Raw genomic sequence first — 27,033 nt, 5'->3', positions numbered from 1 at the left:
GCGCTGCAGATAGCAGTTCTTCTCTTCTCCTCGGAAATGCGCTTGTGCAGGGCACCTAACTCCCGCACGTCACTCACAACCGCGCGGAGTTTCTCCGACTTCTTCTGGGATTTGGTAATCACATGCTGCGCCAAAGGAGGAAAATGAGTACTAAACAACTCATCAATGCACACACCCGGAACTTTACGCGAGTACTACCATGGAGAAGTTGTATAACTCCTTGAAGGTGCTCTTGAAGGTCTCCAGGTTCTCGGCCGTTAGCAGAAGATCATCCACCAGGTCGGTGGTGATGATGTTCTGGTACCCTGGCCCGGTCCTCAGCACCTCACGGGGACTCTCCGTGGGCCCGGCGGCATCCCCGGACGGCGGCGGCTGGACACCTGCAAGCATACGAAGTAGTCACCATATTGTCCTCGGACTCTGGCATCAAGCCGCGGGCGGGTAAGCGCGTACCTGTATCACTGATAGGAGCGGCACCAGGGGCCACGACTTGTTCCCCGCCACTGGGCCCGGCTTCCTCTTGCCCGGACCCGGGATGCGGCAAGTCGGGGAGCCCCGCACCCGCTTCCGGGGCCACGACTTGTTCGTCGCCACCGGGTCCGGCTCCTTCTTGTTGGGACTCGGGAGGCGGCAAGTCGGGGAGCCCCGCATCTGCCTCAGGGGCCACCTCTGCGGGTACAGGCCCCCCAGGCGCCGAGGGCTCGGGGGCTGCTGCAGCCGAGACAGGCGCTGCAGCCCTGCCCGGTTCCAGCTGGAGTTGCACCGCACTTGCAGCCCTGGCGACATTGACAACATAGTTATCCACGCAGGCGCGGTCAAGCTTTTCAAGCGATCGAAGCAAAACTTACAGTGTCGACTTCTTCTTGGCAGCCTTCTTCACCCGCCAGGCCCGCCGAGGAACGCTCGTCGCCGATGGCGAGGCCTGGACGGCCGATGGAGGGGTTCCCGCCACGGCAATTGTCACCGCCGCGACGTTGGAGGGGCCTGTCCCCACCCTTTCGGGTTCAGATCTGGGTGGTGGAGCAGGAAGACTGCAAGGGGGTGCTGTTAGTGTTCGGCATCTTTGGAACTTGGTAACTGGCCAAAACAGCAACTCCGTACCTGGAGGACTCGACTTCTTCGGCCTTGCGTTTGCGCATCTGCCGCTGACCTTTCGGCACCGGTGGCAGAACTCCGGCCAACTCCAAGCTCTGGTCGGAGGAGCTCTCCCGGCGCGTTCTCCCCTCGGTTCCTTCACTCGCCGGCGAGTCCACGCACTCGGAGGACTCGCCGCTGCCTCGAACCGTAGCAGGGCGAGTTGTCTTGGTGGCAACGGCGGCAGCCGGGCGCGGTCCCTCTCCGGCGTCTTCCCCCGCCCGCGGGCCCGCGCTCTCGGCGGACTCATTGCGGCTTTGCGCCGCAGCAAGGCGATCCTTCTTGGTGGCTGCGGCCGCAGAGGGGAGGAGGTGATACGCTCGGGGGAGGTCCGGTTGTGGCGGGTAGCTGCAGTACAACTCCGAGTGCCCCTGTAGAAAAGTTTTTCAGTACACCATCGGCGCAGTAACAGATTTCTTCAGTAAAAGAAGTCGAACACTCACCGGCGGGGGTGGATTTTGCACGGAGAACAGAGTGGGCACGTATGGCACGGCGTTCACGTCCACCAGCACCCGCTGAACTCGCTGGAGCGCGACTTCGTCGGGTACCTCTTCTGTGCACATACGAGAAGAGTCAGCGGGGCCGGTGTACTCGAAGCCCAGATTGCAGCGCTGCTGGATGGGTTGGACGCGGCGCTTGTAAAAGGAGAACATGACGGAGGCGCCGGTCACCCCTTCCTTCTTCAGTGTATCGATGGCCTCCAGCAGCTCCTTGACTTGAATCATTTCCATGCCGGAGGGTTCAAGGTTCCACTCCCCCCTCACCACGGGCGGTTTGCTCGACTTCGTCGGCAGGGGGGGAGCATGGTTTTCGATGTAAAACCAGAGGTTTTTCCATCCAGGAAGGTTGAAGGGGAATTTATATGCAAGGTATCTCTCGCCGGCCTGCTGTCGCAGTTGGATGCCGGCGCCCCCTACCACGGCGAGTTTTTTCGTGGTTGGCTGGGGTTTCACGCGGAAGAGGAAGCGGAATAGATCCCAGTGGGGCTCAATTCTGAGAAATGCTTCACAAAAGTGGATGAAAATGGAGATGTGGCAGATGGAATTCGGGTTGAGGTGATGGAGCTCAAGCCCGTAGTAGTAAAGAAGGCCGCGAAAGAAAGAACAAGTGGGGAGGGCCAATCCCCGTTCGGCAAAATGGAAGAATGTGACGATTTCGTCGACATTCTCCATGGGGAAAGGTTCACGGAAAGAGGGACGCCAGTTAACAAGGTTTTTCTCTTGGAGCAACCCCTCGGAAACCAGTTTGTTCAGATTGTTAAGGGAGCACTTACTGTGTGACCATTCCTCGGTCGATGGTTCTGCCGCTTTCTTCTTCCCCTCGATCTCCGACTTCTTAGGCGCCATCTCCAATGCGCTACGCCACGAGATGCTCGGGGGCTGCAGGGAGAGGGGCGGGGAAGTTGGAGTAGGAGGATCTCCTTGGGCAGTGGCGGCGGCGTTCGGCTCAGATTGGGGTTTTGGTGGTTTTTGGCGGAATGCGGGCTGAAAGCACAATTTTCCCTCCTATGGCCGCGGGGTTAAGTAACCTGCGGGATGGGGAAAAGTTACTGTTCAGAAGACCAAGAGTCGTTTTGTGGAATATTCCGAGGTGAGGGGTCACTTGGTGGTCTGATTAGATTGAATATTTGATTAATCATTTTTTCAGGGCCAATTAGCCCGAAAAAGGGGTTTTTCGAATCTTTGGTCTAATTGCATCATTTGTACCATCACTTTGGTCTCTCCTTACAGTGTCATTGTTTAGCCTGTATGCCACGATTCTTTGGACCCTTATCTCCAATTTCGTGGGATTTGGATTCAAGGCTCGGGGGCTGCGGGGTACGTGGCATCGACTACTTATTTTTCAAGTTTCTTTGAAGGATAAGGAGGATTACAAATTAATGGGACCCTCAGCCTGATTCTCCGATTCAACCCGAGGCTCGGGGGCTACCCCATATGGAGTGCGATTTTTCAATCGCACGCCATAACAGAACTAAAATTCGGGGCATGAGCACCTCATAGCTTCGATGCGGCTAAGGAAGTACTCGAAGCAGGGTTTCAAGACGAAGCTTCAGAAGAAGTCGAAGACCGCTTCGAAAGTATTCGATAAGCCTGCAATGCTCAGCTACGAAGAGCTCGGGGGCTTGTCAGACCCGGGGTCACCGGGCTGGGCATGTCACGAAGTTTAAGAGATTAAGCTCGTTTTATCTCTTATTCATTTTGTTTATCTCTTGTTTATCCCGTTTAAATAGGAGATAGGGCTAACCAACACGGAGAGGATCTACTCGAGATCAGTTCTGGTGTGATCCCTCGGTGGGGGTTGGTTAGCATCTTTGTAACTCTGACCTCTCGGGTATATAAGGGAGGTCAGGGACCCCCCTCAAAACAGGAGATCATTAGGTCATTCTACACCAAAAGGAATACAAACCATCATACAGGACGTAGGGTGTTACGCTCCGTGCGGCCCGAACCTGTCTAAATCTTGTGTTCCTTGCACCTTCGAGTTCCTGATCTCGGCGTTCCCTCACCCAAAACTTACCACCTTGGGTATATCCCTCGGTGGGCAGCCGGTTAAACACCGACACAACGAGGTCAACTGGGTCGTCCAGCTGCAGCAGTACGTAGAAGGGTGGCATGACGCACGTGACGATGTGTGGGACGAGGGGCAGCCACACACGGAGGCGTCATACGGCGCATACCTCCGCTGGTACCTCCCTCGCATGCGTCCGTACGTCACTCTTTCACGTATTGATGACGTGGAGCATCAGCACCAGCCGACCATCTCGGACACGTATCCCTCGTACCATGATCAGGCGCAGCGCGGCGCGGTACGTCTTTCGCAACTTGAATTATTAAATATTTTTTTATAAAAGATCGTTAACAATATTACTTTGCATCCCATTACGTATGCAGATCGATCTGATCAACTTCGCGGAGGTCGAAGCTACATCTCAGATCACGTTGCTTGAACGTGGAGTACGTGTACCGGAGGCACAGTACAAAGACAGGTTGCGTAAGATTCAAGATAACTTGACGCGAGCGTTACGTGCACTGACGTGTCGCGGCAGAGACGACGTGGGGGCCTCCAGTTCATCTCATGCGTCTGCCCACGTGTACACAGCTGGCCCGTTGACCTCTGCAGCACCGCACGCAGCGTCCAGCGGTACTGCCGCTAGTTCAAGCCGTAAGTCCTTTATAATTGCCATTTCGATCACCTTTGATTTACACGACTAATTTTATATCTTTTTATAGTCATGCACTCGACGGCAATGGGACCTCCTCCTGCGAGAATGGAGCCTGAGACGTTTGGCGCGTATGCTCTAGGAACGTCTCTCCCGTCGGGTTCGATGCCAGCTGCACCAGCTGCACCGTACTCTCAGGGCTATGCTCAGCATGCATGGTCGACGGGAGCTCCTGCATACGGTAGTCCATTCGGTGTGCCAGACTGGGACGACTGGGAGGGCGGCTCCGCCACTTGGTCGGAGTTGGTGGGCGGCGGCGCCGAACCTGACATCATTGGTCCATCCCAGACATATGACGCTCCAGGTGCACAGTCCCAGGATGACCCGTTCATACCTGCACCTCCTCCGCCTCGTCCTCACCGTGCTCCAGATGCATTTACGTACTCGGAGGACCACATACGCCGACGGGCTAGGACTAGGGGGGAGGACCAAGAGAGCGCGAGGTCCGGGACAGGCGGGGTAGATACTCCTGATTCGGTGGATTTTTTATATTTAAACTGTTTTTGTATGATACTATTTTCTTTTTAATTGGTTGATGTATCGTACTATTGTAATATTTGGATTCTATGTTGCAAAATATTATCGTTTAACCATCTTCATACGAGTTTTAGATACAGCAATCTTCTTCGTAAAATTGAATTAAAATTTTATATGTATACAAAAGAGTATGGCGAATAAATATTGTATTTGAAAATAGTCTGAATTTCAAATAGTTTGTAAATCATAAATTCTAACAAAAAATAACAAAAATAATAAGCAGTGAACATCCCGCCCTCTGGTTGGGCGGGATGTCTCCCGCCCTCTGATCGGGCGGGATTCCTGCCTCAGGGACCTCTTCGCGAATAAGAAAGGCCCTCGGGAGGGGGCCTGCAAATATTTTTTTGGAACATCCCGCCCGCTGGATGGGCGGGATGTCCCCGGCCCCACGCCTCCCGCCAGATCAACGGGCGGGAGGCACCCATTTTTCAAATTGTTCCCAAGTGGCATCTTTTTCGAATTTTAATTTTTTTAAACCCTTTTTAAAAAAAGCCTCCGGACGAGACATGGGTCGGCCCACATCCGGCAGGGTCGTCCACCGCGCCCCATGAAACGGGCCTAGGAGATTGATTGAGTAGAATTGGCCCGTCAAGGCCCATTCAACGCCTCCACTCTACTTGACTCGAATGCAGCTGTGTACTCTCATACACACGTCAGCAGGTCCAGTGCTGCACTGCACACAATATGATTTCCTTCCCATACACAGACCGTTCCTGCTGAGATCAGATTCATAAATGAGCCGGTCAGGGTGCCCGTGCCTCCGCCTGCTCGCCAGCAGCGGAGTAATGACGGTGCAGGCCAATCTATGCCGTTGGCTCATTTTGGCCTGGCTAGTAGTAGGATCTACGATGAGATTATCATATGCCCAGGCCCACCTGTCAATCACCAACCGCCGGAAGCTTTTTCTCCCACCAACAAATCCAAATCACAACCACCTGCCAAAGAATAATATATCACCTGGATCACCTCGTTTAAACCCCCGGCCGCTTTACTTGTCCGCCTCCCCTCCCGTCCGCTCCAACCGCCCCTTCGTGCTCGCCGCTCCATCAATGGCGCCATCCGCTGCCTCGAGCATCCTCCTCCTCCTCGCGCTCCTCCACCCCGCCGCGGCGGCTGCGCGGCACAGGCACCGCCTCGCCGCGTCCTTGCGCGCCGCCCCGCCCGACGCGTCGCTGCCGCCGACCACCTTCTTCGAGGTGGACCGCCCGATCCGCCCGCCGCGCGGCAGCGCGGGGCCCTGCTCCGCGCTGCTCCTCTCCGGAACCTTCGGCGCCACCTACGGCCGGCCCCCCGCCACCGCCGCCTACGCGCCGCCGGCCTGCCTCGGCGCCGCGCGGGCCCGCGGCGCGGGGCTCGCGCTCGCCGTGCTCGAGTGGAGCGCCGACTGCCGCGGCCGCCAGTTCGACCGCATCTTCGGCGTCTGGCTCGCCGGCGCCGAGCTGCTCCGCAGCTGCACCGCCGAGCCGCGCCCCAACGGCATCCTCTGGTCCGTCTCCCGCGACGTCACCAGGTACGCCGCACTCCTCGCGGAGCCCGGCGAGGTCGCGGTCTACCTCGGGAACCTCGTCGACAAGACGTACACCGGCGTCTACCACGCCAACCTCACGCTCCACCTCTACTTCCACGCGGCACCGCCGCAGCAACAGCAGCAGCCCGATCTGATTCTGCCCATCTCAAGGAGCCTTCCTTTGAACGACGGGCAGTGGTTCGCCATCCAGAATTCCACCGATGTGCAGTCCAAGAGGCTCACCATTCCGTCAAACACCTACCGGGCGGTCCTTGAGGTGTTCGTTTCCTTCCACTCCAACGACGAGTTCTGGTACACCAATCCGCCAAATGATTACATTCAGGCGAATAACTTGTCCAACGTTCCCGGGAATGGTGCATTCAGGGAAGTCGTAGCTAGGGTGGATGGTGAAGTTGTCGGCGCTGTCTGGCCATTCACTGTGATTTACACCGGAGGTGTCAACCCGCTTCTATGGCGGCCAATCACCGGAATTGGCTCATTCAATCTCCCGACATATGACATTGACATCACACCATTCTTGGGCAAGCTCCTGGACGGGAAGGAGCATGATTTTGGGTTTGGCGTCACAGATGCTCTTGATGTGTGGTACATTGATGCCAATTTGCATCTGTGGTTGGATCACAAGAGTGAGAAGACAACTGGGAGCTTGCTCAGCTATGATGCATCTGGATTGGACTATAATGTGAACTCTGAATTCAGTGGGTTAGATGGGCAGTTTGTGACAAGTGCAAGTCGGCATATCTCTGCAACTGGATGGGTGAAATCGTCATACGGGGAGGTCACCACAACCTTCTACCAGAGATTCAGCTATGAAAACAGCAATGTGTTTAGAAAGAACGGCACCGTGCAAATCGTGAACCAAACCATCGATGCAAAATCTGGCATTTTTGCCAAGGATGCTTCTTCTGTGCTGCTCTCCGGGGAGTTTCATGAGGTCTTCCCACTGTATCTTTATACTGGAACCTCAGATAAAGTGGGTGATGAGTACTCATTGGATTCACTTGTCAAATTTGGGATCAATGAGAAGAAGACCTCTGGTGGGAAACTGGGCTTCTCGTTCAACTCTCTGCAGAACGCACAGTCGGCACGCGGCACTATGAGGGTGAAGAAGAATTTGGTAGTCAGTGGATTGGGGAAGACCGATCAGGTTTATAAGTATGTGGGAACTGATGGATGCTATTTCAGGGATGTGAGCAGCAGGAACTACACTATACTTTTCGACCGCTCTGATGATTCTTGTTCAAAAGGAGCATATAACGGGGCCAGCACGAAGTTGAACAATCAGTCAGCAAGAAGAAAGTTGCTGGTAAACAAACTATAAAGCACAAGAAAGGTTTTAGTTCGTCCATGTTTCAGTTTGCTTCTTCAATAAAGATTTATTAGGTAGCTCATGCTTCAGAAAGTAGGTAAGAAACTTGGAAATGTCTTTATAAACACGCCACTTCAGATTCAATGACATGGTATTGTCATCAGCAACTATCAATTGCATCATCATGTCGTGTTATTTAGCTGCAAAGGATGTGAATGATGCACAACAGAACGAAGGATGATTAATAGCATTGTACTGGTAATTACTAGTACCAATCAAGTTTCCGACACAATCACATTATAATATATGCCAACATTGTTTTCAGCACATTCGATCGGATTTGCATATGGTTCTTGCTTATTCTTAGGCTGGTTCCGATCTCCATCAACAGATTCTTGCTGCCCTTCTTTGTCGTCTTGTGGTGCTTAGTTTTGAAGACAAGACATACTTGGACCTTGATTGCTATGTTTCACCAACTATCCTCTTTTTAAACTTGGACCCTCTCGACATAGCTAGTAGCAACATCACATCATTAGTGAAGTTTGGGACCTCTTCCTGGCAAGAGAGAACAAGAGGTAAAGCTGGTAAATAGCTTGGTGAGATGGTGTGCTACATCTTTACACTCCCTAATCTTTTTTTTCATTATTCACATGTGATCATCACAGAGCCAATTCTGTAATCCACTGAAATTATCATAAATTCATAACAGTTAAATTACACAATGCCATGCATGGTACAGTTAAAACACTGAACCATTTTTTTTAAAACGACTGGATCATTTATCTTTTTTTAGAGGAATTGATATTTTAAAAAATCTACCTTGTACCACTCGTTCCAAAGATATAAAGTGTATCTTGTTTGATTAGGACAAGCATTTGACTAATGATTACCTTATTAATATATAACATTGGATATAAAATTGGTCATTGGTATTTAAAACTACTAACTTATCAGGATGATCTTCCATCGGACCATCACAATTATGGTACTCCCTCCGTTCCCAGCCTGGTTGCCCTCTCCTGTCCACGGCCACGAACATGAAATTTTGACATGTGCATGCTCACACGAGACCCTTTTTTATTGAAAGGGCTCACACGAGACTTATCATGATCATTCATTTGCATCGAAATTAAGGTTGAGGAGAATTAAGGGCTGGATGAATATCGAGGAGAGGAATGGACGGCTGTGATGAGTTGTGCGTGCATCCAGGCATAGATGGTCTTGCCTTGCATTTTCCCCACGAGAGCCCACGAAGGCAGTGGTTTGGCGCGCGCGGCGGCGACGGGCACGCTCCCTCCCTTCCCCGTCCCTCGCCCCCTAAACGGAATCTAACCGCCGCCCGCCACCTTCGCGCGCGAAATCTCCCCCATCCCTTCGCGCCGCCGCCGCCGACCACCAGCCATCCCGGCGACAAGGCTCTATCCGGCTGTTCCGCCAAGAACCCAATTTTCTCGGCGCAAGAGACGCCGGGGGGAAGGCAGGGCCCCATTCCGGCGCGGCGGGACCAATGGGCTCCGGCGAATAGCTCGAGCACCTCGAGCTCGCCGGGACCACCGAGGCGGCGTCTGTTCTTCCCGGCGTGATGACAGGCAGGGGAATAAGTAACCGATCCCCAAGCTAAAGCTAACATTTTCCGTGCCTGGCTGTTTATCTGCGGCTCTCTCGTCCGGCTCTTTCTTCCTTTCTCCGCATTGGGAATTTGGGCGTGTCGGCCAGCGACGGTGGGTAGGGAACTGGCGCCTTGCTGCCGGGCCGCTATTTCCCGAGAGGAGGCGCTCCCGCTGCCATGGGTGTGCGGCAGGGGCTTCATCACGGCTCGGGACTCCAGCTGCTGTTTTCCTTCCTCATGCTGCTCCAGGCACAGGCCGACCGGGGCGCGGCTTCGATCAACGGTGAAGGTAACAGCTACCTCTTGTGCAGAGGGCAGTTTACTTCTTGATCGATGGCATTGGTGAGGATCATGTTTGACGAATCTAGTTTTAGTTGATCTGTGATTGTCGATTCCTGTTTGTATGGTAGGACTGGCGTTGCTGGAACTGAAGGCGAGAGTGGAGGCTGATCCCCATGGAGCTTTCCAGGATTGGGATCCCATGGACAACAGCCCGTGCAGCTGGTCAGGCGTGCGATGCTTAGACGGTAAAGTAGAGATTCTGTAAGTCAGTTTTCCTCGATTTTTTTCATATAGTATTAGTGCCACTGGCCTCATCTTTGATCTTTTCGGAGAAAGTCCAGGATTGCTTTTAAAGGTCCATTTTAATAGTTTGCTACAACTGCCCATTTTCAAAACATCAGAGGATTATTCTTTTCAGTGATAGCCAAGTTGGTCATTTCTCATGCTAGTAGGAGATGCCCTTTTCCCTTTACAATTAGCATGATTTTTCCCAAATATGACTACCAGTTTGATTTTCTACTATCTTATTTTTGTCCCTAGCCTGAATTCTTATGATCATAAATCACGTCTTGAATTCTTATTTTTCTTCTTCATGTAGAAACCTAACAGGTCGAGAATTGGCTGGGACTCTTGCTCCTGAAATTGGAAGCCTTCGACGCCTGAAATCACTGTGAGTTCATTTCTACACTTCTGTCCACAGTCTTGTTGCTTCTCAGCACCAATGCAATGCATTATGTACTGCAAGTCCTCAGGCAGGATGATATTTGGTTACTACTTATTTTGTCTAGTCTACTTCCAAAGAACAACTTCCGTGGGTGGATTCCCAGAGAATTCGTAGGGTTATCTGCTCTAGAAGTACTAGATTTGAGCAGCAACAACTTGGATGGAACAATTCCAGAGGAACTAAGGGCAATGCCACTTCTCAAACAACTGTAAGGCTTATTGTGCCCTCTGTTCTCTAATTTGTTCTTTGCTTGGTATAATGAAGGACTCTTATGTTCCAGATCACTTCATGATAACCAGTTCCAAGAAGGTGTCTCTTCTTTCACCATCCAAGAGATAGTTGATGACCAGTCAGGATGCTTGAGCAGAAAACTAGGATGCTGGTAAGGGGATATACTTAGTGTTAACTTTATGCTCCATTTAGCTTCCAATTTTTCCAGGCTTTATTTCTAAATGTTTCACCTCACCGTGTAAAGGCCTTTGCCTTACAGGTCAGACTTTAAGGATTGGATATCTCTCAGTGGCGTCCGAGAGAAATATTACACCAATGTACCAAGTAATTGTGCATTTTTCATGCTGCAAAACCAGCCCTTGGCACTTTTATGTTATATAAATTGCATCTAACATTTAGAGCCTTATATGTCTTTCAGGTTTCAGTGAGGCACACATCATGCAGAATTTGCAGTCCTTTGCAAGTGCCATGCGCCGCAGGATTCTCAGTGAAGCTGACAACCTGCCTGCTCTTTTGGGGAATGATGCTAAATCTTCTGTTCCAGAAAATACAAAAGAAATTCAAAGACCTCCTGATGTGCTTTCTCTAGGAAGCGGTTCATTCCCTGCATTTCCCAAGATATATGGCGAAGCTCTGACACCTTTGGTTCCCGAAGCAATTGATGCTGCCGCATTGCAGCAGCTGTCTACAGAAGTGGCCAAGTCCACTGATGTTGAGATGTCTGATACGAAATACAGCAAGTGGGCATATCTGATCACAATTCCAGCTGCAATATTGCTAATTAGTATGCTAGTTTTGATACTTTTGGTTTGGCGGAAGCGAGGTCGTACACCAATAGCCCCTTGGAGAACAGGACTAAGTGGCCCTATTCAGAAGGCACTTGTAACAGGTGAAACATTCTTGCCATTCTATTTATTTTTACAATTTAGGAAGTAAATGCCTACAAAGTACCAAAGTAGTGATGTTCTGGGCAGTTATATACAAAGCTCACTAAGCTGTGCATCTTTTGTTAGACTTTGGTCTTTGAGACTCCCATGTTTTCCTGGTGAACTAGGCATATGGCTAGTCTACGAACTCTATTGCTCTTGCAATTTAATTTAGGATATCCTTGTTATTCAGGAACTCTATTTGCACATATGGCTGGTGAATAAGGCATATGTCCAGTTCAGGAACTCTACTTTTGCTTCTAGCTATATTTTGGATATCATTGTGATTCAAAATTATTTCTGAGCATCCAGTGCCTCAATGCATTTCTATTTCCTGTATTCAGGTGTTTCAAAACTGAACAGAGTTGAGCTTGAAGCTGCTTGTGAGGATTTCAGCAATATCATCAATACTTATCCATCCTGCACTGTATTCAAGGGGATATTATCAGGTGGAAATGAGATCGGTGTTGTCTCCACTGTCATATCATCGAGCAAAGACTGGTCTAGGAGTGCAGAAACGTGCTTCAAGAAAAAGGTTTATGACTAGCAACATCTTGTTCTCAACACAAACAACCTGAGAATAAAAGAGGATCTTTCAATACTAATTCTTCCTTGATTATCCTCCCCTCTATGTAGATAGATACCATCTCAAGAGTTAACCACAAGAACTTTGTCAATCTCCTCGGCTATTGCCTAGAAAATGAGCCTTTCATGAGAATGATGGTGTTTGAGTTTGCTCCACAGGGCAATCTCTCACAGCATCTTCACCGTAAGTGATTTTGCTTTTGCATGACCTCGTAGCTCATATGCTTGCATTCCCCTGCAACTTAAATGCACTGTTTTTGCAGTCAAAGAATTTGAGGATCTGGACTGGGCTGCGAGGATGAGAATCATCATGGGCATTGCGTACTGCCTCGAATATATGCACCACGAGTTAAATCCTCCCATTGCAATACACGATGTGCGGTCCGACTCAATCTTCATTTCAGATGATTTTGCTGCCAAGGTACAGGTTCAGCTAGCAGTGCCACTTTCAGTAACACATATAAGTACACCGTTCGTTTCCAGAAGCTTCAGTTAAGGCCAGCAGCATGGATGTTTTGCTCAATTAATCTGTGAATGGCTACTTTCTTGAGCTAATTATACACGATTGCTTGAGCTAGCATATTGTAATGTGTTCTATCGGTGCAGCTGGCAGATGTTAGTATGTGGAGCGAATTCGCCGCCAAAGCAAAGGCTGGGAAGGAGGATGGCAGCAGTCGCTCTGAAGCTCCTCCGGATCTCCCGAGCAACGTCTACTGCTTCGGCGCGCTTATGATCGAGGTCATATCTGGGAGGGTTCCTGAATCCGATGATCACAAACCTATGTGCAGCTGGGTATGAGTTATGCCATCTCAGGCTTAAAAGATCACTCCTCACATTATCCACCGTTGCATTTCTGAAGTCCTCCTTCACCACAGGCTTCTGAATATCTGAAAGACAAGAACTACAGCAAGCTCGTCGACGAGTCGGTGAAGGAGCGCAAAAGCAACGAGCTGGAGGCCGTCTGCGAGGTGATCGAGGAGTGCATCGACCCCGACCCGACGCGGCGGCCGACGATGAGAGACGTCGTGGACAAACTGCGAACTGCTCTTGGCATCTCGCCTGAGTCAGCGGCGCCGCGGCTGTCGCCGCTCTGGTGGGCGGAGCTGGAGCTACTGTCGGTGAAGTCAACTTAGTGGAGAACGCTGTATACTGATTACTGTACAAACGTGTTGTAACACCCCCTCCCAAACAAGATCACGTATGCGTTGCATACGAGGCCCATGATGTTGTTGATGCTGCCACCTAGCTAGCATTGCTACCGAGTGTAAGTGGCCATCGTTGACGGCAGAGAAATGTTTGTGAAAATGTGATCAATATAAATCATGTACATGCTGATCATTCACAAAAAAGGGGAATATAGTGACTTGTATAATTTCTGTAATTTCAAACTTTCGTAACTGTATAAAAATAAAACAAATGGCTGGTGTTGCCACTTGCCACTCACATACCAATGTCCGGAGTCTTCAGTTTCTGATATCCTTTGCTAAACAAATGTCCAGTTCAGTGCCGGCAATTCTGATTCATTGCATGATCAAGGTCTTATGACAAACCATGCACTGACATTACAAAATTGTACATCTTCCTTTGACTTTTAGCGAAATTTGCGCAAAACTGGTCAATTCTTTCGGGGTTTTTTTAGGTGCATTTGAGTATTTGACATTCATTCATACAGAGTACACCGCCGGATACAAAAAGAAAGGATCAAAATAAATCATGTAGAGCTCTATTGCTCGCGCAACTGTCAGGAGTTCGCCATCGTTGCTTCTAGAGCAGCTTGCAGAGATTCTGAGGTCCAGCAGCAGTTGACTCCGGTGGTTCGGCAGCAGTGGACTTTGGGTTCATCCATCGTGGCCGTCGTCTTCCGTCATCGACAGATTCGAACTGAAAGCGAGGCGGCGGAGGCGCCCCTCTTGGCTCGGCTGCCGCTGTGTTCACACGGAGGAATCAGATCAGCATACAGCACCGAAGCAAGGCACTAGCGCAATCGAGAAAAGCGAGCAATCCAATCCAGGGGGAGGAGGATGGCGGCGGCCGTGGCGTCGCTGTACCGGCGGGTCCTCCCGTCGCCGCCGGCGGTGGACTTCGCCTCGCCGGAGGGCAAACGCCTCTTCGCGGAGGCCCTGGCGGCGGGCACCATGGAGGGCTTCTTCCCCCTGGTCTCCTGCTTCCAGACGCAGTCGGAGCCGGCCTTCTGCGGCCTCGCCTCCCTCGCCGTCGTCCTCAACGCGCTCGCCATCGACCCCGGCCGCCGCTGGAAGGGGCCCTGGCGGTGGTTCGACGAGTCCATGCTCGACTGCTGCGAGCCCCTCGACAAGGTCAAGGCCGAGGGCATCACCTTCGGCAAGGTCGCCTGCCTCGCGCGCTGCTCCGGCGCCGACGTTCAGTCCTTCCGCGCCAACCGGGTCACCATCGACGACCTACGACGGCATCTCCTCCGAAGCGTCGCCTCCCAGGACTGCCATCTTATCGCCTCCTACCACAGGCAGCCTTTCAAACAGGTTATGCTAAATTCCCCATTCCCCTAGGGAATTCCTCTAGTCCGCATCCCATGATCAGTCTCCCCTTTCCTCTCTCTCTCACACTCCTGATTACTTGTACAGTTGTACTGCAGTACTACCCCCGATTAATCTCTTACAATTGATTTACCCATTAGATTAGATTGCATTAGATTGGATTGTTGAGTTCGTCATCCTCCATTGCATATATCTGTGTATATGTCACTGATGCATGCCTTGTGCCCTGAAGCAGACTGGAACTGGGCATTTCTCCCCAATCGGTGGCTACCATGCCGGACAGGATATGGCGCTCATCTTGGATGTCGCTCGCTTCAAATACCCTCCCCATTGGGTTCCAGTGCAACTTCTTTGGGATGCAATGAATACAACTGATGACTCAACTGGACTTCTTAGGGGGTCTCTGCTCTTGCCTACCTCTCACTTTCTCTTGATCATTTTCTTTTGAGACACGCTAATATTAAGATAGCCGTACCTTTGTACCGAACAGCAAGTTTAAAAATAGTGTTTGTGCATAATACATGCATATATAGTATACCTTAATGTCATATTGTTTATATGCATTTTCCTACGCATTTGGAAAATTTCAGTGATGCTTCATTTTTCCTCAGTATGGTTCAATTAGTCAGTAGTCTGTCTTGACTTTTAATCATGCCATTTTAAGGTGCTGGCATCTTTATATTTGATAGGTTCATGCTTATATCAAGAAAGACAGCAGCCCCTTCATCGTTGTACACAGTGGTAAAATACCAATGCACAGGCAGTTGAATTTGTATGAAGCATTTGATGTTGTTTTCTTTCCTCAGTAGTTTCAGTTTTCTGCAGAGTTGCAGGGATGAGAACTGGAAAAGTATAGCAAAGTATTGTGTTGAAGATTTACCAAATCTTTTGAAGGGAGAGAATCTAGATAATGTTCAAACACTTTTGTCCTGTTTAATTGAGTCTCTTCCAGCTGATGCTGAAGCTTTGATCAAATGGGTTGTTGAAGTTAGGAGAAAGGAGGAAGGGGGACCAAGCTTAAGCAAAGAGGAGAAAGAAAGGCTTTTCTCGAAGGTGGCATTTCCTGACTTCCATTTTATTCTCTGATGCTGGGTCAGTCTTTTGCTCCCTTATGTAACACACCTTGTGTTCACTTGCAGGAAAATGTTCTACAACAAGTTCGTGATACCAGGCTATTTGCCATAGTCCACGACCAACAATATGCTAATAACCCATGTTGTAATTGCTCATCGTCGAGTGAAGAAGATTCCCTCACTAGGATTGCAGCCGTTGTCTGCTGTCAGGGAGCTGCAATGCTATCAGGAAACTTTGCATCAAGACATGGTTTCTGCTGCAGTGAAACATGTTTAAAATGTGTCCAAGCGAATGGTGATGGCCTTAAGACTGTTATCTCAGCCTCTGTGGTATCTGAAGGCAATGAACAGGGTGTTGATATGCTTTTACCAATGTCTTCACCTGGTGCCAGTTCGTGCAATTCAAACTTGAAGAAGAATGCCGTGAAATATCCATCAAGCGCAGATGTTCTAACTGTTCTTCTGCTGGCTTTACATCCCAGCACTTGGTTGGGCATCAAAGATGAGAAGCTTAAAGCCGAACTTCAGACTCTTGTTTCAACAGACAATCTACCTGATGAACTTAAACGAGAGGTCTGTTCTCAAAATCAAAGCTTGTTTATCTGTATACCATTGCTGCATAGCATAATATTTTCGTGAAAAAGAAGGTGCATATCCATTTTCTTTTGTGGAAGTCATGTCAGGCTTTAGATGTCCAGATGGGGTGGGGCTGTTTTTTGATTCACCCTCACTCTGGCTAGTAGGGGAAGGGCGGGGCGTGTTGGCACTGATTAGTCAATGGTGCTCTGGTAGAATGTGCAAGGCAGAGCATGAGCATGGTTGGTTTGGGAGAGAGCTCCTTATGTTGGTGCTGGATCGAGATCTAAAACTCTACTAATTTCCAAGCTTTGATCCAAGTGGATATTATCATATACACTTTTAATTGTGAAACTTGAAACTATCCCAAGCCCATCACTGGCACTACAAACAAAATGGCACAGACACAAATGCAACAATCAAGGATGCTTACATTTACTCCCTCCGTCCCAAAATATAGCTACATTTAGACTTTTTCAAAGTCAAACCGTTTCAATTTTGACTACAAATAATAAAATAGTTATAAAGACTAATAACACAAAAATTATGTTAACAGATTTATCGTGAAACCAACTATTATAATATGTAACCTTTTCTATTTGAAATAATTTATTTTTAGAGATATTGTTGGTCAAAGTTCAAAAAATTTGATTTTGGAAAAACCTAAACATAGCTATATTCTGGGACGGAAGGAGTATGAACAAAATGGCAGACTTGTTGAATTGTTATACATGTACTCTGTTTCTTCTAAATCTGTAGCTCGAAATTCTCTTCACACCATAATACACTTGAAGCCCAGACTGCATATAATACCGATTCTATATGACTTGCATATATAGAAATTTTTTAAGAAGCATTGTCTCTCCACAATTGAATGCTATCTTAAATAATCTTTCTCCATCTACTTTGCTCCTTCTTTTCATTCCATAGCCTGTCCCATTATTATCTCGTTGGAGAAAATAATATATGTATTGTGTTTTTTGTTTCCTTTTGATAAATATGCATTCTTAAAGCTTTTGTTACCGCGGGTAGAGTAACTAGTGAATCTTTATGTGTGCTGACAGATAATGCATCTAAGGCGGCAACTTTATTATCTGAAGGCTTGTAAAGAAAAGGAGGAAGATGAAGATGACGATCCACCATCACAAAAATAACAATGCTAAAGCGGGAATGTGCCACGGCATAAATTTATTTACTAGAAATTTATGTCAAGAGAAAAGTTATGAGACAGTGGTTCTTGACTATAATGAGCAGAATTATGGTAGTAATGATGATGCATATCTTATTGATGAGATCCGATGTTACTCCCTTCTTGCACAAGATGGCAATGCGCAGACTTAATCACTTTATTTACTGGAAATAAAAAAGTTAAAAGAGTGGTTTTTGACAATGGCAAAAAGCAAAATTTTGATATTAGTGATGACGCAAATATCTGTTGATCTGTTCTATTGTACTCCTTGCTCTATGTGAGGCTGTCCAATCGGTGAGGATTTGGCGCGCATCTTGGATGTTGTGCGCTTCAAATGCCCTCATTGGGTTCCAACGCTACATTTTGGAAGCCATGGACACGACAAATGAACTTCACCCACTGTTGAACGGTATCAACTGAACATTCTCATTCCTTATTATCCAACACGTATTCAGATACGATCTGTTACCTGAGTTAGTAGCTGTTACAACTTGGTTTAAGCAGCTGTAATGTGAAGGCTATCATTCATCGACCACCAGGATATGCTGTGAAGCAACGTGTATTTTTTTTTTTAGAGTTCCAGGGAAAATGACCCAATCCATATGCATTGCAACATGACCAGAATGGTTTTACAGCACTACCCTTTCACAAGTTCCATGCACTGAGTTTCACACAAAGAGCCTGTCACCAAGCAATAATGCAAGAGAAAGCAGTAACCGATGTGATGGATCATGCATGTCCGGGTTGCTGCTGCTGGCATTGGCACTCTACATGACACTACTGGCATGCCATTCCAGGCACCAAAGCTGAGCATCGTCTACATACTCGATCGTGAAGACGACCCAGCCACAGACCCACACTCAGCACAACTCCCCACCTGAATTCTAATCGCAACTTCATCGAAGTTCCCTGCACCACTGCTACTCGGAGCCTATTTGGATCGAGTGATTAAAAACAAAATAACTAAGAGCCTGGTTGCAAATTTTGCCTTGCCAAAGTTTTGGCAACTATAATTCTGGCATCCATTTGGTTAGAATCCAAAAAATAGCCCACCTTACAAAGTACTTGCTAAAATTTGGGCAAAATTTTTTTACCAATATTTTAGCTTACCCTAGTTTTGACAAGGCAAATTTTAGTCACTCCTGTTTGGATCAAGTGATTAAAAGTGACTAAAACGATGGGTGATGGGTGGGAGTAATTGCATTTGGCATTTTTGGCTTTTGCAACAGCTGCGTGCCTGTTTCAGTGCTATCCTCTGACATTGCAGCAGTGAGCAGATGCAGAGCAACACCAGCCATCAGCGCCTCACCACCTTCCTCGAAATTCACTTGCCTTCCATTCAGGTCCGGAGAGCGAAGCCACCATTATTGGCCATGGCGCCGCTCGCGACCCCCACGTCCACGGTCCACCCACCTCCTGTTCCTCTTCTCCTTCCTCGCAGCGTCATGCGCCGCCGCGGACTCCGATGTCGACGGCTGGTACGTCGGCAAGAGCAAGACAGATCTCTTCACAGTCCACGGCTGCGGCGGCTCCTCTGACTACTCCGTGCCGCCGCCGTCCAATAACGCGAGCGCCGACCTCAGCGAACTTCTCGCCGCGATCCCCTCCGTGGCCGCGCCCCGAGGGCTACGGCGCCCTGTCCCGCAGCGGCGGCTCCGTCCGTGATGTCTGCGTAGGCGAGGAGACAGCACCGGCTAGGTGGTGGTCGCCGGGATGGATGGCGATGGGCAAGCGGAGGTCGCCGGCGACCGGGATATTTACAAAATACCCCTGGTTTGGATCACGATCCAAATAAGGGTATTTTTGTAAATACTGGATTGTATCATTACATAATGCCTCCAGTTTGGATCATGAATCACGATCCAAATCAGTGGGTTGATTGTAAATTCTGGATTTTATAATTACATAATGACCCCTGACGACTCCGTGCGGTCGTCGTCCAAGAACGCGAGCTCCTCGCCGCGATCCCCTCCGTGGCCGCACGCCGAGGGCTCCCTCGCTCTGTCCCGCGGAGGCGCCTCCATCCGCGGCGTCTGTCTGGGCGAGTTCTCCCCGGAATTAAACCTGCCGCGCGTGCCTTATCTCGCCGCCGCGTGGAGCGTCACCCGGCAGCCGGCGAATTGACCGCAGTGGAGGTCAGGACGGCGTGGTCGTCGCCGATTGTGCCGGCCGGCGGCCTGAGCACAGGGTGGACGCAGTTAACTGCAAGGTGGCCAAAGGGGATGCGCACGGGGTTTCGCCGCCTTCCGCGTGAACTCGTCCTCTTGCCGTGGGTTCCCCTAGCTTGACGAGGCGCTCGCCGGAGCTCCGGCGAGCCGCATCATCGCCGCGCAATGCAACAAGGACATCAAGGGGAACGGCCGGGCGGGCAGAGCGATCCCATCCAGCTGCGTGCAGAGCCGGCGATGGTCTACTCTAATCAGACGGCCGCGTTCCCCAACGCCAAGAGCATACCGATCCTACAACTACGAATCCTTGGTTGGACGAGGAAGACCGGCCAGTGAGTGGATAGCTTGCTATGGACGTCGACGAAGCGGATGAACGCCTCCGATCGAATTGAGATAACCGATGGTCTTGGATTCTTGGAGAACGAACTCAGCCTGACCGTGCTCTTTATATTTGATAGGTCCATGCTTCTGCCAAGCCACACTGTAGCTCCTTTCATTGCTTTACACAGTGGTAAGTAAACACGCCAATGCTTGGCATGTTGAATACAAATGGACACATTTGATCTTGTTTCCTTTTTCTCGTTACTTTCAATTCTCTGCAGAATTGCAGATACGAAACTTGGAAAAGCATGGGACAATATTCCCAATCTTTTGAAGGCTGAGAGAGAATCCAGAAAAAAAAAGCATGGGACAACATTCCAACTCTTTTGTCCCGTCCAGCTAATGCGGGGGCTTTGATCAGATGGGTTGTTGGTCGGCCAAGCTTTGACCAAAGGGGAGAAGATAGGCTTCTCCTGAAGGTCACTCACCCATTTCATTTTCTGATGCTGGCTCAACCTTTTATTCCCTTCGTTTACACGACGTTCACTTGCAGGAAAACGTATCACCGCAAGTCCGCAATCTGCAGTATGCTGTACTAGCCCTTGTAATTGCTCGTCGTCAGGTTAAGAAGATTTTCTTAGAAGAATTGCAGCCGATGCTGCTGTCAACGAGCTGCAATGTTCTCTGATACCTTTGCATCAGAAAGTTGCAGTGCCGCTTAACTTTTCTTCCGTACCATCATATCAATCACTTGTAGAGACCTTGCACTTTAAAACATTGGCATCTTTATTATCTGTTAGATTCATGCTTATATCAAAAGCACAATGCAGCTGCTTCATCGCTTTACACAGTGGCAAAATGCTGATGCTGCTCTGTTGTTGAATGTAAATGTATGCAACTCATGTAGTTTTCTTTTCCTCATTACTTTCAGTTCCCTGCAGAAATGATAAGCTGGAAAAGCATGGCAAAATATCGCGCCAAAGATTTTGAATGCAAAGATGTCTGGAACCAAATAGAGGGATTAAATATAAGTTAATTATAAAACTAATTACATAAGCTGGTGCTAATTCATGAGATGAATCTATTAACTAATTAATACAGCATTAGCACATATTTACTGTAGCACAACATGATCAAATTATGAACTAATCAGATTTAATAGATTCGTCTCACGAATTAGCCTCTATTTATGCAATTATTTTTATAATTAAACTATAATATTAATAGTTCTGATCGGTGTGCGATGTGCTGGTGGCATTGCCGCCGAGGCGTCACATGTGGCGCTGTACCGGTAGCTGTTTTGTATTCCCTCGTACTCATGGAAGTCTTGCCTTCGCAGTCAACAAGAAAAGGGAAAGAATACAGAGACGAGAATATCATGGTGCGTTCGTTTTTTAGACTAAAGTTTAAACCTGTCACGTCAAAGACAATCTTATCATTTAGAAGTATTAAATAAAATCTAATTATAAAACTAAACTAACTGCAGAACCCTAGGGCTAATTCGCGAGACGAATCTAATGAGGTATATTAGTCCATGATTAGCGGATGATACTGTAGCATCACTGTGGCAAATTATGGATTAATTAGGCTCATTAAATTTGTCTCGCGAATTAGCACCCATCTGTACAAAAAGTTTTGTAATTAGACTTTATTTAATACTTCTAAATAGCAAGATTCTCGTTTGATGTGATAGGGCTAAAATCTCGACGGTTCGTTTCCTACTCTCTAAATTTGCGAGACAAATTTAATGAGCCTAATTAATCCATAATTTGCTACAGTGGTGCTACAGTAATCATCCGCTAATCATGGACTAATATACCTCATTAGATTCGTCCCGCGAATTAGCCCTGGATTCTGCAATTAGTTTAATTTTATAATTAAATTTTATTTAATACTTCTAGATGACAAGATTCTGCATTGACCCCTGCTTTGCACCACGAAAGGAACACACCCTTGACGAATCTTGCAATCCAAAAACGAGAGAGGAAAAGCGATTGGAGCCGGAGAGGAGAGGAGAGGAGAGGAGATGCCTGTTGCAACTCGAATTTGAGTTCGCATTTGCATTTGCTGCTGAGTGTCTGCAGGGACGAATCAGAGCAGCATCGACAGCGAGATCACGACGAGCGAGCGAGCGAGCTTCCAGGGCAGGAGAATGGCGACGGTGTCGTCCCTGTACAGGCGGGTCCTCCCGTCGCCGCCGGCGGTGGACTTCACCTCGCCGGACGGCAAGCGCCTCTTCGTGGAGGCCCTCGAGGGCGGCACCATGGAGGGCTTCTTCAGCCTCGCCTCTTGCTTCCAGACGCAGTCCGAGCCGGCCTTCTGCGGCCTCGCCTCCCTCGCCATCGTCCTCAACGCGCTCGCCATCGACCCCGGCCGCCGCTGGAAGGGCCCCTGGCGGTGGTTCGACGAGTCCATGCTCGACTGCTGCGAGCCCCTCGACAAGGTCAAGGCCCAGGGCATCACCTTCGGCAAGGTCGCCTGCCTCGCGCACTGCTCCGGTGCCGACGTTCAACCCTTCCGCGCCAGCCAGATCACCGTCGATGACCTCCGCCGCCACCTCATCCGCTGCACCTCCTCTCGGGACTGTCATCTCATCGCTTCCTATCACAGGAAGCCTTTAAAACAGGTGAGAAAGATCATATCTGCTCCACTATTCTACCACCCAAATTACTACTCCTCCAGTCATTTTGTTCCAGACAACAATTTCAAGCTAAATTTTATGACTCAAATGTCATTTAAATATGACCAGAGGGAGTAAAATATGTCACTTTCTCCCATTATGTACATTGGGTTCAGATCGAATTAGTAATTCACAGAGATATGAGATCACAGTGGGTGGATTGTTTGAGTTGCTCGTCCACTGCATAAATATATATCTATATAAACTGAAGTGTGCCATGTCCAAATGTTGCAGACCGGGACTGGGCATTTCTCCCCAATCGGTGGCTACCACGCCGGACAGGATATGGCGCTCATCTTGGATGTCGCCCGCTTCAAATACCCTCCTCATTGGGTTCCACTGCCACTTCTTTGGGAAGCGATGAACACGATTGATGAATCAACCGGACTTCTCAGGGGGTCTCTTCTATTTTATCTTCTCCATCTTCCTCTTGATACTTCCATCTTTCCTTTAACCGGCACTTATGCAGTTGGGATTGCTGTCTTGTTATCTAGGCTAGCATCTCTTACAACTTGGATTGAGGGATGCTAGTTAGAACTTTGGGATATGATTTACTGACTATGAGGATATAGTAGAAGCAAACATCAGAGTTGATAAAAACGAAAAATCAGTAGCTGGTTGCTTGAGGGCTTGTATTTCCTTCGGGCCTGGTAGCATTGAACATCATGTTTTGTTTTGGCCTAGAAACTGTTGTAATTAATTCATTCGTTCTTGAAAAACATAATTGCAGGGAGGCACATCGGGCACCATTTTTTCATTTTGAACTGGTTTAATTTATTTTTCTGTCTGTGATGTTCATCACAATGTTTTCTCCAGGGCTGTGCTAATATTAAGCTAGTTCTTCTGTGCCTGTAGTGAGTATAAAAACCCTGCTCTGCATGCAGCATATCTTAATTTAACATTGTGCATATGCTCTTTACTATGCATTCAGAAAATTTGCAGTTACGCTTAAGTTTTCTTTCATATGATCGTACTAGTCACTTGTAGACCTTACATTTTAAAACATTGGCATATTTATTATCTGTTAGGTTCATGCTTATATCGAGGCACAATGCAGCTCCTTCGGCACTTTACACAGTGGTAAAAATATTGATGTTTGCTCTGTTGAATGTAAACGGACACATTTGATGTAGTTTTCTTGTGCTCATTACTTTCAGTTTCCTGCAGAGTTGCAGAGATGAAAGCTGGAAAAGCATGGCAAAATATTGCGTCAAAGACTTACCAAATATTTTGAAGGCTGAGAGTCTTGACAGTGTTCCAACACTTTTGTCCCATTTTATTGATTCTCTTCCAGCTAATGCTGGATCTTTGATCAAATGGGTTGTTGAAGTTAGGAGAAAAGAAGAAGAAGGACCATACTTAAGCAAAGAGGAAAAGGAAAGGCTTTTTGTGAAGGTCGGTTTTCCATTTCATTTTTCGCTGCTGGATCAAAGCTTTTTTGCTCCCCAAGTTAACACGTCTTGTGATCACCTGCAGGAAAATGTATTACAGCAAGTTCATGATACCAAACTATTTATGATAGTCCATGACCTGCAATGTGCTCATATCCCATGTTGTAATTGTTCGTCGTCAAGTGAAGATTCCATTACTAGGATTGCAGCCTCTGTGCGTAGTCAAGGAGCCTCAATGCTATCAGGAAACCTTGTCTCAAGTGATGGTTTCTGCTGCAGGGAAACATGTTTTAAAGGTGTTCAAGCGAATGGTGGTGGGCCTAATACTGTTGTCTCAGGCTCTGTGGTATCTGAAGGCAATGAACAGGGTGTTGACATGCTTTTACCAATGCCCTCTCTCAGCATGAGTTCGTGCAATTCAAACTTGTGCAATGAAATCATCAAATATCCATCAAGCGCGGTTGTTCTAACTATTCTACTGCTGGCTTTACATCCGAGCACATGGTTCAGCATCATGGATGAGAAGCTGAAAACCGAATTTCAGACTCTTGTTTCAACAGACAATCTACCTGATGTTCTTAAACAGGAGGTGTGTTGTCACAATCCAAGCATGCCTATTCTACTTTTGTGCCATAGAAATATATTTTCCTGACAAAAAAGATGCACAAACATTTTCTCTTATATATGGAAATTATGTGAAATTTAGAGGTCTAAATAGTGTAGTTCTAGATGGCTTTGGAATGGCGCAGGGAACTTTGTGGTCGATTAGTCAACAATGCCCTATGAATCAGGGATTTTTGAGTTCAGTGTTTCTTTCATGACTGTAATATTTGTGTTTAACATATCATAACTCTTTCTAATAGTCTCCCAATATATTTTGATACAGCATATTATATGTTCAAGGTGGCCTTCAGAGGTAACCTAGATCCACCACCTTATAGTGACGCAAGGAGGGCATGGCTGGATAGGGTGGTGCAGAGATCGAGATCTCTATATCAAGCTTTGTGCCAATTGGATCATAGCATATAGCCTTCTTAGGTGAACTTTGAAATTATCCCAAATCCATCACTGCCATCACAAACTAAAAGATAGACACAAAAAGTAGTGTTTTAAACAGCGGTTATAGCGGCACTATAGCTGTTCCAAAGAACTGCCACAATGAGCGCTGCAGCAGAAATGGTGGGCTATAGTGGCGCTATTAGTGGCTGGAGATTGTTGCCACTGTATCTTATAGCCAGCTATTTAAAACACTGTGTAATGTAAATTAGGATGTAAAAGAAGATACAATCAAGCATGTTGGCATTCATAAACTCGTTTTTAGGTATTCACTTCATAGGTTGTGAGAGAGACTAAGATTTTGATTTTCTTTGACTTGTTAAATTGTGGATGCCAGATTTTTTAGAAAACCAAACTGTTATTTAAAAAAAAATCCAATCCCGCACCTAGATTTTTCTTCGAAGCTTTCGGTACTAAGCATTCGTTCACACCATATTTAGGATAATAGTTCTCTATTTGTTGCACTTTGACGTAGAAAAAACTGAAGAAGCATATTTATTTTTCAGAAATCTAAAGGCATCTCTCCACAATTAGAATGTTACCGGGATAATCTTACACATGTCTTCTACTCATTCCATGCCTTGTTCCATTTTTACCTCATTGGAAAACAAATTTATCATGTGTTGTTCATTCCATGTCACAAATATGAATGCCGAAAACTTTCCTTATACTAGCAGATTGTCAGGGGAAGTACAACTCTTTTATATGCTGTTAGATACTGCATAGTATAACTTTTTATGTGCTGACAGATAATTCATCTAAGGCGGCAACTCTATTATCTGAAGGCTTGCAAGGACGAGGAATATGAGGACCCTGTGCCACCATCCCCTTAGCAGTGATGCTGAAGTGCGGCAACCCTCTCACTTGATGAGTTTATTTGCTGGAACTTGAGATCAAGAGAAAAGTTACGAGACTGGTACCGGGCAAGCAATCACATGAGGATAATTCTTATAGTAGTAATGGCGTAATGTTGTTAGGCAAATTGCCACAGGACATGACCCTGATATTTAACTACAACAAATTAACGCCTCTGCCTGCTGAAAGGTGATATTAATTACGCATGATTTTCTAGGAAACAAAGGAAAGAAAAGAAATGATTTTGTTTCTAGACAAAAGAAGAGCAACATAGTGACACCTTCAGTAACAGATACGGCCTAATTTCAGTACAGTAATGTATAAGGTTCTAATGGATCAAGATAATGATTTATCGTGAGCCAAGTTCTTGTGGATGAAAGTCTCCCTCAAAATAAACGGCTTTCTCTGGCATTTGATTCGAGTTGTGGCTTTGACGAAAGATAACCTGAAAAATGTAACTAGCAAGGTAGTGATAATTGTTGTTTTTTTAGTGACAAGGAAACTATCCAAGATTTATGTTTTGATATCATTATGCAAAATTCATTTGGATGAAGGTGCAAATTGTATTTGGTCTTAACACTCTGCTAAGTGCAGCTTATTTATTTGAAAGTTGGCTTCAGAGAGTAGGCTCCGCAACAAAATCACAAATTTTGATAGGGTTAGTGCACTATATTGGGCTATGTGGTTGAACCAAAATGATATTAATTTTGAAAAATAAAGAATGCACTCTTATACGCAATTATCTTTAAGGACACGTTGGGCCATGGGTGGCTGCTTACTAGTAGACTCTGCACTTTGACGGTTGCCTTTAGCTAATAGTTCTAGGAAGCGGCTACTATGCTTAGTTCTTTTTTCAAAAAAAAAATACAGACATGATCCATAACTGAATAAAAACTCCACGATCAGAGTGGTGTAGTCTAGCAAAAATGATGATGTTTTCCTTTTCTTTTCTTTCCTTTCCTTTTCGAAACGATGGCAGAAGCTCAACCAATATGCCAAAATTCTAGGAACATGGGGATGCTCAACGAAAGGCCGCCACCACAGGTCCGAAGTGGTTCCAAATCATATAGAAGGTCTCGATGACAGGTTGCATCCGGTTTGGCCAGGTGAAATTGGAAATGAAGGC

The 27,033-nt window shown here is 47.4% G+C and overlaps 4 protein-coding genes across 8 annotated transcripts; all 4 read left to right on the top strand.

The window, feature by feature from the left end:
• The first annotated feature begins 5,906 nt into the window (after positions 1-5,906).
• LOC112895697 (peptide-N4-(N-acetyl-beta-glucosaminyl)asparagine amidase A-like) lies at positions 5,907-7,927 on the top strand. Its single transcript, XM_025963682.1, has one exon. It carries the CDS (start codon positions 5,941-5,943, stop codon positions 7,738-7,740), a length of 1,800 nt encoding a protein of 599 aa, XP_025819467.1. The 5' UTR covers positions 5,907-5,940; the 3' UTR covers positions 7,741-7,927.
• Positions 7,928-8,894: 967 nt separating this feature from the next.
• LOC112894500 (protein MALE DISCOVERER 2-like) lies at positions 8,895-13,443 on the top strand. Of its 3 annotated transcripts, none has more exons than XM_025962235.1 (12): positions 8,895-9,626; positions 9,748-9,880; positions 10,218-10,289; positions 10,408-10,551; positions 10,624-10,725; positions 10,834-10,898; positions 10,993-11,463; positions 11,845-12,035; positions 12,137-12,269; positions 12,349-12,506; positions 12,692-12,877; positions 12,961-13,218. In XM_025962235.1, the coding sequence occupies exons 1-12, from the start codon at positions 9,515-9,517 to the stop codon at positions 13,216-13,218; spliced, it is 2,025 nt and encodes a 674-aa protein (XP_025818020.1). In that variant the 5' UTR covers positions 8,895-9,514. The 3 variants fall into 3 exon arrangements, with proteins under 3 accessions (XP_025818020.1, XP_025818019.1, XP_025818021.1); XM_025962234.1 differs by having other exon boundaries at positions 9,515-9,626; positions 10,819-10,898; positions 12,961-13,443; XM_025962236.1 differs by lacking the exon at positions 8,895-9,626 and having other exon boundaries at positions 9,809-9,864; positions 10,819-10,898.
• Positions 13,444-13,821: 378 nt separating this feature from the next.
• Positions 13,822-17,551, top strand: LOC112895169 (glutathione gamma-glutamylcysteinyltransferase 1-like). The gene is made up of 6 exons (XM_025963074.1): positions 13,822-14,583; positions 14,834-14,997; positions 15,288-15,339; positions 15,424-15,651; positions 15,738-16,244; positions 17,312-17,551. The coding sequence occupies exons 1-6, from the start codon at positions 14,107-14,109 to the stop codon at positions 17,399-17,401; spliced, it is 1,518 nt and encodes a 505-aa protein (XP_025818859.1). The 5' UTR covers positions 13,822-14,106; the 3' UTR covers positions 17,402-17,551.
• Positions 17,552-21,871: 4,320 nt separating this feature from the next.
• Positions 21,872-26,460, top strand: LOC112895072 (glutathione gamma-glutamylcysteinyltransferase 1-like). Of its 3 annotated transcripts, XR_003229134.1 has the most exons (7): positions 21,872-22,551; positions 22,840-23,003; positions 23,634-23,685; positions 23,773-24,000; positions 24,082-24,585; positions 24,883-25,034; positions 25,802-26,460. XR_003229134.1 is itself a non-coding variant. In XM_025962944.1 (6 exons), the coding sequence occupies exons 1-6, from the start codon at positions 22,078-22,080 to the stop codon at positions 24,919-24,921; spliced, it is 1,461 nt and encodes a 486-aa protein (XP_025818729.1). In that variant the 5' UTR covers positions 21,872-22,077; the 3' UTR covers positions 24,922-25,327. The 3 variants fall into 3 exon arrangements, 2 of the variants coding, with proteins under 2 accessions (XP_025818729.1, XP_025818728.1); XM_025962944.1 differs by lacking the exon at positions 25,802-26,460 and having other exon boundaries at positions 24,883-25,327; XM_025962943.1 differs by lacking the exon at positions 24,883-25,034 and having other exon boundaries at positions 21,874-22,551.
• Positions 26,461-27,033: the final 573 nt, after the last annotated feature.

Source organism: Panicum hallii, chromosome 5 (assembly GCF_002211085.1).
Source record: "Panicum hallii strain FIL2 chromosome 5, PHallii_v3.1, whole genome shotgun sequence".
NCBI classification, from domain to species: Eukaryota; Viridiplantae; Streptophyta; class Magnoliopsida; order Poales; family Poaceae; genus Panicum; species Panicum hallii.
Note: the sequence above shows the minus strand (reverse complement) of the source record. Positions and strands in the feature narration are given on the sequence as shown.